Source organism: Cebus imitator, unplaced genomic scaffold (genome assembly GCF_001604975.1).
Source record: "Cebus imitator isolate Cc_AM_T3 unplaced genomic scaffold, Cebus_imitator-1.0 Scaffold563, whole genome shotgun sequence".
NCBI classification, from domain to species: domain Eukaryota; kingdom Metazoa; phylum Chordata; class Mammalia; order Primates; family Cebidae; genus Cebus; species Cebus imitator.
Genome location: NW_016107878.1, coordinates 181,762 through 192,704, shown reverse-complemented (window position 1 = coordinate 192,704; position 10,943 = coordinate 181,762). Strand labels below are relative to the sequence as shown.

The 10,943-nt window shown below is 57.2% G+C and overlaps 1 protein-coding gene across 1 annotated transcript in view; it reads right to left on the bottom strand.

Annotated features, from left to right (window-relative positions):
• The window catches only part of ANO1 (anoctamin 1), a 194,185-nt gene that overhangs the window by 70,500 nt on the left and 112,742 nt on the right, over positions 1 to 10,943 (bottom strand). The window contains exons 6-9 of the mRNA XM_037734002.1: positions 9,607 to 9,661; positions 6,997 to 7,048; positions 4,583 to 4,648; positions 4,004 to 4,059 (exon numbers count right to left, since the gene is read on the bottom strand). Coding sequence (XP_037589930.1) covers positions 4,004 to 4,059; positions 4,583 to 4,648; positions 6,997 to 7,048; positions 9,607 to 9,661 — 229 coding nt within the window. The remainder of the gene's footprint in view (positions 1 to 4,003; positions 4,060 to 4,582; positions 4,649 to 6,996; positions 7,049 to 9,606; positions 9,662 to 10,943) is intronic.

Below are 10,943 nucleotides of genomic sequence, written 5' to 3'. Positions count from 1 at the left end.
GCCTCCCAGGTTCAAGTGATTCTCCTGCCTCAGTCTCCCGAGTAGCTGGGACGATAGGTACCCACCACCACACCCAGCTAAGTTTTGTATTTTTAGTAGAGATGGGGTTTCACCATGTTGGCAAGGCTGGTCTCAAACTCCTGACCTCAGGTGATTCACCCGCCTCAGCCTCCCAAAGTGCTTGGATTACAGGTGTGAGCCACTGTGCCTGGCCTGGCCAATGGGTTTTAAGAATAGCCAGGCAGATAAAGCTCTGGGGTTCTTGGGGGCCTGTCCAGTGTCCTCTCCATTCACCAGCAACTTGCATGACCCCTTCCAACCCCCGCCAGGCAGGGACGACTTGACCACACACTCAAGCAAGCAATCCAGTGTGGGTGGTCTTGGAACGAAGACGCTCTGAGAACAGTTTAACCCATTTCCTTTTAAGTCTTCAGAGGGTCCTCACCCACTCAACCGTGACTCCTTTTACTGTTTCCCAGTTTCTTTTCATGGATGGGACAGCCACACGATCCCAGCAGCATGTCATTTATACGGAAGTCCGTATACTGGTGACCTCAGACAGGGAGGGGTCAGCCAGGAAGAAAAGTGGCCAGCATCAACATCAAAGTCCTTTCAGTAAAGGTGACACGCTCTGAGGCCTGGAGACTTCCTCGGGGTCTCTCGAGGAGCACGGGACTCTTACACACATACAGTTCTATCCGGTTGTTATCTGGCTGACAACGGCATTCGCCAGATATTCTTTTTTGGTTTTTTTTTGAGATGGAGTTTTGCTCTGTCGCCCAGGGTAGAGTACAGTGGCACGATCTCAGCTCATTACAACCTCCGATTCCTGGGTTTAAGAAATTCTCCTGCCTCAGCCTCCCAAATAGCTGGGATTACAGGCATGCACCACCATGCCTGGCTAATTTTTTTTATTTTTAGTAGAGACGGGGTTTCACTATGTTGGCCAGGTTGGTCTCAACTCCTGACCTCAGATGATCCACCTGCCTTAGCCTCCCAAAATGCTGGGATTACAGGTATAAGCCACCATGCCTGGCCAACCAGATATTCTTAATGAATGAATGGATGCAGTCAGCACAGGCTTGGAACGGGGTAGGGTGTAGGACAGCTTAATGGTGAGGAAGAGGGAAGTCAAAATGTGAAGCCAGAACGACAGAGCATGCAGTGAGAGCCTCCCCATGGCCAGCGAGGCCATCTGAGCTTCTCCACCATCAGTGTTCTGGGTAAGGACGGGGGTGCACGCCGCTCAGGCCAGAACCAGTCATCTCCCCCATGCTTAAACATCAGCAGCAGGGGTGCCCTTCAGACATAAGGAAAATTTGTGGCTGTAAAATTCCACATTCCCTAGGGATACGTGACACCCCCAGCCCGGGGCTTCTGAGCTCCCCTGCTTCCTGACTATGTGCCCCTGAGCAAGTGGCCTGAGCCCCTCCAGCCTGTTTCTCTGTCTCAGAAGTGGGAACAGACACGCATGGCTGCATAAGGCGAGACAAAGATTCTTAAAAAGGAGATTCTCTATCGGATCTTGGAGATGCTTCTTGTGAGGCTGGCTTTCTGACAGTAAACAGATCCAGTTGATGAGGAAATTTTGTGCCAGTCAATTTAAACTGCTGACAGTCAACCCCCAAGACAAACGCAGTCGTGGCGACCAAGAAGAGGGGTACATGTGGCCTCCATGACGGGATGAGGTGGGGGCGCGGCGGGGGGCTGGCGTAGCAGTGGGACCGCTTTTGGCCCCAGCTCCTCCACAGGCGCTATGCGACCTCAGGCAAGTTATTAAACTTCTCTGAGTCTCTGTGTCTGCACGGGCTAAATGAGGTACAGTTTCTCCTAAACACAAGGCTCTGCACACAGTAGGTGCTCAGATACGTTGATTTCTCCCCTTTCCCTTTTAAGACGTAAAGGGCTGACTCAAAACAGGTGGGAGGCCCAGACACATTTTGGCTTCTGTGCCTCAACCTCTCAGCAGGGATTATCTGCTAAGAGGCCAGTCAGGAGCATGGATGTAGCTGGAGGCTGCCTTCTTGGGGTCACGGGCTGTGCCAGGCAGGGCTGTCTTCCCGGCACCCAGCCGGAGCCCGCACAGGGTGAGGCGGAACAGCCGGACCGGCCAGGTCCTCAGGAGGAAAGCCTGACAGAGTGGAGGAGTGGGCCCCTCCAGACTCAGGGCCTCAGGGCAGGAGCCCGGAGCCACTACCACGACCCTCGGGGCCTCAGCCTGCCCTGGAAAGCTCCTCAGGCCTGCTGGTCACTGGCCGAGGCAAGCTGACTCAATCCAATCTGAATCGAAACCACATTTATTGAGCACCTACTAAGTGCTGAGTGCTGGGGCTTCTTGAGATGACACACATAACCAAAGGTGGTCAGACGGTGGTGTCTTTGCAGGATAGGGACCGTCCGAGGCCCAGAGAAGAAAGGAAGAAGCCACCAGTCCTGGGGAGGAAGGCTACAGAAAGGCTTGGTGTGGGTGCCTCTGTCCACCTGGGGTGGGGTGGGGCGGAGTCAGGGAAGAGTGCCGTAGCAGAAGGAACAGCATGTGTGGGTGCACGATGGGAGCGAGCGGGGCTGTTCAACCCCAATCCCTGGACCTACAGTGAGGAGGAGGCCTGGATAGAGAGGCGATGAGGTGGCAGGTGGGAGATCAGCCCACACTCTTTCCTTTGGGGTCAACCGTCTGGAGAAGACACCCCTGGACCGACTGCCCTGCACGATGCCTGCACCTTACATTTACCCAGTGTTTCTTCCTCAACAAGAAAGGAATTAGGCCAGGCGTGGTGGCTCACACCTGTAATCCCAGCACTTTGGGAGGCCGAGGCGGGCCTATCACCTGAGGTCAGGAGTTCAAGACCAGCCTCAACATGGAGAAACCCCGTCTCTACTAACGATACAAAACATTAGCTGGACGTGGTGGCAGGTGCCTGTAGTCCCAGCTGAGGCTGGAGAATTGCTTGAACCCAGGAGTTGGAGGTTGCAGTGAGTCGTGATCACGCCACTGCCCTCCAGCCTGTGTGACAGAGCGAGACTCTAAAAAATAATAAAAATACAAAAATTAGCTGGGTGTGGTAGTGGGCATCTGTTAACCCCAGCTCCTTGGGAGACTGAGGCAGAAGAATTGCTTGAACCCAGGAGGTGGAGGTTGCAGTGAGCTGAGATCGAGCCATTGCACTCCAGCCTGGGCGACAGAGTGGCGAGACTCTATTTCAAAAATAAAAATAAAAAATAAAAAAAAAGAAGAGGAGAATTAGGACAAGTCGCATTTCTTCCTGACCCACAGATGGGGACACTGAGGCTCAGTAAGACAAGACCTCCACCACTCGAGGCCGAGGTGCGGGTTTAAGTGGCCGGGACTACAATCTGGGTCCCCTTATTCCCAGGCCTGTCCCTTCTCTCCTGCTTCTTGGCCCCCGGCCTTTGCACATTTGCAAAGTTTCAGAGCTCCTCTGTCTGGGATTCCCACACTGCGCCAGCCCGGAGGCCCATTCCCAGTGCCCTGCTGAACTTGAGCGCCTGTTTCCATAGGGACAAGAAGAAGACAGTCCTCTCTCCCTCTCCACCCCAAGCCAGCCACGGACGCAGACTATATTTGTCAACGGGAGACCAGTGGGATCCGGAGATTCAGCTCAGGAAGCTGGCCACTGCTTTGCAGAAATAGACACATACAGATCCCCGGTCATTCTGCCAGGGCCCTGGGCCAGCGGGGGTCAAGGAGGCCGAGCTGGGAGGACACTGTGTGGACTCGCTGGGCTGGCGGCGAGGTTCAGAGAAAGCTGCCAGCCGTGCCCTCGTGTCAGTGGGATTGTTCTGCAAGAAAAGATGGCCCTGTGTGTGACTTTTCGTTCCTCGCACGGGGAACAGGGAAGGCCTGTGTACGGTTGACATTTACCGTGAGAGCCAAGCAGGAAACTGTGACCACAGGGTAATTACAGCTCCCCGGGGGGTGTGGCCCGGCAGGATTTGGGGAGTCAAATGACGCAGAGATACACCGTGTGTCAAGGTTACTCACATCGTGCAGTGGGTATGCGGCCGCGTACACACCATTGGCCAGCAGGCTCGTGATGCCTTAAAAACAGAGGCAGAGAGAAGGTTATGGGGCAGGCGGGTCTCCGCTTCACATTTTAAAGTCACAGTGGTCACGGGGCCGTCTCAGCCACCAAGAGCTTCTCAAAGGGAATCGAACCTGGCCACACAGAGCCCGGACACCTTTCTGGGGTTTCCTCCCCAGGAATGACAGGGCACAGCTGGGTTATTGATCTATCGGCTAGGAGATGACGAAACACATGCTCGATTGGCAGAATTAGGAAGACACAGAGAAAACCCCGAGAGGCGGCTCCGAATCAGAGGCAGGCGGTGCGAGCGGACCAGACCGTGGCCTCACTCTGTCGCCCCCAAGCCTCCTATTCACCGGCTCCCCCCACCTGTCCAGGGCAAGCCTGCAGATGGGGAAGGTGGATTGTAAGTGGTTAGAGAAGCTGAATCATGAGGAAATATACGGATGGAAAAATTGATGGTGTCAGAAAACACACATACAATTCGGAATTAGATTTTAGGTTGATTGGGAAAGCCGGAGGAGGCCCACACTTACCATACTTCCCACATTTCCGCCTTTTACTTAGAAGGGCGGAGTCCTTCTTTCTTCCCTCGCCTTGCCCTGTTTATACATTGGCTATTAGTGACGTGCAGGGCCGGAGAGGATCAAAGCCACATTTGGGGCAGCAGGCGCGGTGGCCAGCGATTCCGGCGGACTCATGGCCGTCCAGTGCACCCAGAAGCGGTGGAATGCTGGTGAGGCCCCTTTTCAGGAGACCCCCAGGGCCTGCACTGGGCGCACTATTAAAACACCACACCTGCGTATCCTAACAGGTGCGCATGCAGGTGCCCCTCCCGGAGACTGTGAGAGAGGGCGGGACAGCCAGGGCCAAGTGTGGGGAAGGGGCTCCTGGAAATCTGATCTTGCTCCAACACATCACGGGGGCCCAGCATGGTGGGGGCGTTTCCATGGGACCCTTTGCTGCTCACGGAACCCTCTGCCTGGCTGAAGGGGCCTCCTCTTGAGTAAGAGCATCAGGTTTTCACAGCAGCCTGGTCAACCCACCCTCTGAGACGCCACCTGATAGTGGTGGGAAAATGACTCCAGAAATCCCCTTGAAAATGAGCCATCTCTGCGGTCAGTGACCTGGAATAATCAGGGGACCTGAAGGATACTCAGAGGAAGGGGCTTCAGCCACACATGTGAGTGAAAAGTTTGTCTGCAATACAAAGTGGACCTGGGGCCTGACCAGGCTGGCCGGCCTCCTTCCTGCTGCTGGGACGCTCCAAACCTGGTGCTGCCTGCCGCAGGGCCTTTGCACGTGCCGCTCCCTCTATCTGGAAGGCCTTCCCTCAGCACAGTTCCTAAATCCCCCAGCCAGCCCCGCCCTGCTCATCCTGCAAGACTAAGGGACACAGCCTGGGGGGTGATGGGAATCCTCCCTAATTGAGGATGAATTTAGAGGCGGTGGACTCTCAGACAAGGTGCCACGGTGAAGCAGGGCTGGAGAGAAGGACCTGCATCTATCTGCCCCGTTGCCAGGTGCAGGGGACCAGCCCTGCCACAAAACTGGTGGGAACACGGAGACCCTGTGTCCCCAAGGGCCTGAGAGTCAGCCCGGGCTGTGCAGCCCAGGGAACCCTGGACTTTTACTGCAAGCACAAACGTTTCTATTGGAAGAAATGCTGCAGGGACCCAGGGGGGAAACTGAGGTCCCAGACCCAGCCTGGGACCAGAACTATGCCTCCTCCTAACCTCTAGTGACCTTTCCAAGGCTCTGCCCTGGCAGCGGTGACCTAGAGGAGCAATTTCAAAAACCCACACTCCCGACGTCACCTTCCTTTCTGCCTGAGCTCGAGGCAGTCGTGTGGACCAGGGCTTGGTCACTTGAGAGTTTCTCAGTCCTCTGGACCCCGGATGGGACTCCTCCACACTGCCGTTGACTTAGGACATGGACTTAGAGATTTTGGGCCTGCCAGGGTATCCCTGTGAGTGACCACGGGCCACATGATCGGGGGCCAAGCAGCCACCAGAGGTGGTCGAGGGTTCATTTTCTGTCTCCTGGGCCTGACCCTGGGAATTCAAGTCCCGAGCCCTTGGCTCCCACTGCTCTCCATTTTACTTCCCACGGCATTCCTTCCACCACGGGAAGCCAAGACAGCAAGATGGTCCCTCTCGTATGCACAGCCTCCACCTCTCACCAGCCCTGCTGTGTTCCCCGGGAGCCCTGGCCTCGTCATTTTAGAGGCTTCTACAGAGTGCTGGATGCTACCCTCTAGCACGGCTCTCAGCAGGGGATAAAACAGCTCAAGAACCAGGGGAGGAAAGGCTGGAAAAGGCTCTGCAGTGTTTTGGCTTTCACAAACTGCCTGCAGCTGTGGGCAAGGGACCCACTGTGGGGGATGGTCCCCAGCTACACAATTTAACTGGGAAGGTTTTGTATCTATGGCTTAAGGGGTTCTGGAAACGGGTAGCCAGGGAGTCTGGTCAGGACGGTTTTGTGGCAGCTTCAGGAATTAGGCTGTCTGTGCCTGGTGGTGCCTGGTAGGGGAACTGTTTTCAGTGAGCCCTGGTGTGCCTTTAAGGGTCCAGAACAGGCACGGTGATCCCCATCCCAAACCCTGATTATTTCCCGCTGGACTGTGAGGGTCAAAAGAGGGCCCAGAACCCTTGGTCACCCCTAGCGCTGGTCTGTTTCCAGACTGGATTTACCACCTCTGCCGGGAGAGCCTGTCCACACGCTCACAAACGGCCAAAGCGAAGGCTACCTTTGTACTGAAAAGTGCTGGGCCATAAAACTGCACTCTAGGCTCCCAACCCAGCCCTCCAGCCTGAAACTGTCACACAGGCTTAAATCAAAACCCTCTTCAACACCCCAAGCCGGCTGCCCAACCTCCCACAGAGACGGCTCGGAGTGAGATTCCCGCTTGGAAAGCAACGCTGATCTCGAGCCCCAAACACGTGCTTACCCATGCTGTACTTGGCTTTGGTACACGTCGTCCTCTTCAAGATCTCGTAGACCTGTTGCAGACACAAGACGGAGGGTGAGCAGTTGCTTCAGGCACGTCCCTCCAGCAGAAACGGTCCGTCTGCTGTGGCTGCAGCGGACCTGGTTACCCGTGACGCCCTCCTTGAGTTATTTTCCAAGGAAGGACAGTGGCCTTTATTCAGGGACCGTGGGCCCAGCTTGGGATTCTCAACAATGTCAGAGGCCTGAGGTCCTCAGGGAGACATAGCTGCACCTGCAGGCGCCGTCTTTCACCTCCCAACGTGGGAGTCATGGCTGCTGGCCCCAGCAAAGCAATGCAGGGCCCTCCTGGGCCTAGTGCTGGTGTCCCATGTCACAGCTAGGCCCCGTCCCCGGCCCGGTGGGTTGACAGTCCCCTAGTGCTGAGACATGAGTTCAAACAGCACCGCTTGGGGGCACAATCCTGAATGTTCTAGGACCCTGGGGGATCGGTGGGGGGTCAGGCCTTGGGTTCCATTCCCCACGGTGGTGGCAGGAGATGGCTGCCATCAGGCTCTGGGTTCCTGGTGCCTGGGCCGAGCCCTGCTGCAGGGATCCCACCCCGGGTGCGTGCCTCTTGGCTAGTGAAATGTCTCCTTTGGTGGCCTCGGCAGCTCTGGCTCACGAGTCCGACTAACTGGACCCAGGTACCAGCTCTGCCCTTTGCAGCTGTGCGATTCTGGACCAGTGACATCGCCACCCCCTGCCTCAGCTTTTCTATGTGTAAAGTGTGGTGAGAACAACTGGTCCTGCTGCACAGATGTGCATTTCAGAGCACACAGATCCTGCCTCGTCTCTCGGGCAAGGCCAGCGTCCTTCCAGTGCCCCCAAGCCCCGGAGGTCTGAGCTCTTCCCCTTCACCTCCGTGGGACCCGCCCGTCCAATAACCCCGGCTGCCTCTCTCACTTTCCAAACCCACTCCCGCAGCCGCAGGGCCTCTGCCCTGGTTGGTCCTTCTCCCAGAAACATGTGTCCCCTTTAGATCGGAATAGCTTCAGGGTCCCTTTAGCACCCCGGCCCTAAAGCCACCACCCTCCCGGTGGCTCTGTCTTCTAGCTTGGCTTGCCCCTCCCCACCTGCCAGATTAGAAATGCGCTCAGCACCTCTTTCCTCACACCAGGCTTGGGCACACAGCAGGTGCCCAACACATCCCTGCTGAATGAAGGAAGAAATCGCCCACTCAGCTGCTCTCAATGGCTCCCTCCCCATCATCCTTCAGATCTCATCGGTCCTGACCTTGCTGATTCTCCTATAACCACCTCCTCCCTTCCACACACAGCTATGACTCCCATCCACGATCACTGCCATGGCCTCTCCTCCACCAGTCATCTGGCCTCCCGCAGCTGGCCTCTGGCAGCGATCCTTCTAGAACAAATCTGAGCATACCCTCAACTGTACTCCACAACCTTCTATGGCTCCCCAGTGCCTACAGGCCGAAAGTCTAAGATCCACGACAAGCACAGTGGGCCCATCACTATTAAGCACTGCTGGTCTCCGTCTCCCACCCACTTGTACCCCGGGCCACCCCAGTGCCAGGACGGAGTGAACGGTGTGGTGGAGAGGAGTGGGGAAGGGCTGTCACTCCTCCACACCTTTGCTTAGAACCTCAGCCAACCCTGCATGCTGTTGGATTTTGAGGCCTGACTAACCAAGGCCAATGCTATGAACTGTCAGTTTCTTTGGAGCACGTTGGCCGTTTAGGAACTGGCCTCCGGGGTCTCTGGGAGAAACTGCCCTTCCTCCCCACCCCAGATCTGCCTGTCCCGGCAGTGGCTCAGAACCCCCCGTGCTGATGTGACCTGCACCGCCCTGCTGCTGGCTGCCTGCCAGTCTCAGGTGGTGGCCATGAGGAGCAGTCGTCTGGACAAGGTCACCCCGGCTGCCTCCTCCCAGCCCTCTGTCTCTGCCCGGCCAGGCTGGGCTTTCTGGGCAGGGAAGAGAGAACACGGCAGCAGTTTGGCTGCCAGGTTCATTTCTTGTTTCGATAGAAGTTGGGTCCTGAGCCAGGCACAGCCCCAGCTTGGCTGGTGGACAGGTTGGCGGCCGATGGATAAACACAAAGGCAGTGCCTTGGGTAGGGCAGGGTGGCCCGGTCAGAATGCGAACCTCGGTTGGCTCCTCTGGAAAAGGCCTGGGAAGAGACCCTAACGCATGCGCCTTCGCCTCCCCCACCCGCCTCCTGCACCCACCTCCCTGCTCCAAAAGCCCCCAGTTGTGGCCTCATGGTCAGGCCCACACAACCCCACCACGAGGAGGCTCTGAGGCTCTGAGGCATGTGCTAGGAGCTGCACAGACTCGGGAACACAGACCTCTGAAATCACTCCGGGGGGCTGGCGACCCTCCTGCTTTCCCGAGCTCCGAGCTTCCTCCCTTCCTCCGAGCTGCCCCAGCCTGGGGCACGGCTGTCCCCTGGGCCCCTCGTTGCCCTCTCCCTTTCATTATTCTAATTATTTCTGTCACAGACAATTAGAGCCGGCTTCCACCCGGAGGAGTTTCACCAAAATGAAATTATCATCTGCTTCCCCAGGGCCACCTTGCTGGTGAGCTGTTTCCAGGCGCCTGTGATACTTACAATCGTGCTCCGGGTTTTGCTGTCGAAAAAGGAATCCTTATCAGACAGGTCAAATCTGTGGAAATACAGGAAGGAAATAAGATACGGTTCAGTTCTCTGGGTTTCAAGGCCCTGGGAAACCACACTGTCCGCATTAGCGGTGACCCTGAAATGGACGGAACTCTGTTCGCACACCAGGTATGACCCGTCCATCCCTGGGCCTTTGGGATGCTCTGTTTTACTGCCCCTGCACCTGGGTGAGGCCTGAGACCCACACAGGTGGGAAGTGACCTGAGAGGCAAGTATGGTCAGATGCCCCCCAATCCCCATCCCCCATCCCCCACACCCCCCCAGGCCCCCGGAAGATCCCGGCTTCCTTTTGATGACATCTTCAGCAGGCAGTTTTTAACGCCTCTGCTTCAACAAGGCGGGGGACAAGGGCAGTACCACCGCCACCATCAGACAGTTCCAACCTTGAAAACAATCTCCCTGGACTTCTAATGGTTTGGGTCCCGATGGGCCGCACAGGATTGCCTGAGGCTTCCTGAGGGTGGAGGGGCATCTTAAACACACTCCCTGCTCTCCAAGGCACTTGGGGGAGAGCTGGGGAGGGCAGCTGGGTAGCTTCCATCTCCATGGGGCCTGGAGGTGAGCCCAGCCCTGGCCAGGCAGCGGGGCTGATGGAGGCGTCTCAGGGCAGAGATGCAGGAGGTGGGCAGGGGTCCTGGAAGGAGGGCAGTTTCCTCTAGTGCCCCGAGCCCCCGTTCTGGAGCTGGAGGAGAGGGCTGGGCTTGGGGGTGCTTCCTTCTCTCCGGGGTAATGCCCTGTCCCCTCCAGGAATTAGGACCTGGTAAATGCATCCACTGACGCTCATGGCTCCACCCCTCCTACATTAACAAGCAAGGACCCCTGTGGGCTGGGGCACCTGTTCATCCTCCCTGTCCATTCTTCCAGGCCCACGACCCCGTGAGGACCACTGTCCAGGAGCCTCCTGCCCCCTCGGGCTTTCATCCAAAGTCCCTCTGGGTTCCCATGGCTCAAGCTTTCTGTTCCCGCCTCTGCCCACGCTCCGGCTCTGCCAGTGAGGCCAGCAGAGGCCTTGCAGTCACTGCTGACCCAGGTGGCTACGCCCTACCGCCCCTCGGGAGCGGGGGAGGAGGGAAGGTTCCAGAATAGGCGTGGCCCTGCCAGGCAAGCCAGCTGGCGGGGAGCCCCTGGGGCCTCAGGCCTCCCGCCTGGGGATGCTTTGTAATTTCTGCCGCAAGGAGTGAGACTTCCTCGGGCTCAAGGCTGCCTGGGTTGCAGGAGGCCTGGGTAACCAGACCCAGGTGGGGGAGGGGTGATGGGGGAGGGGGAGG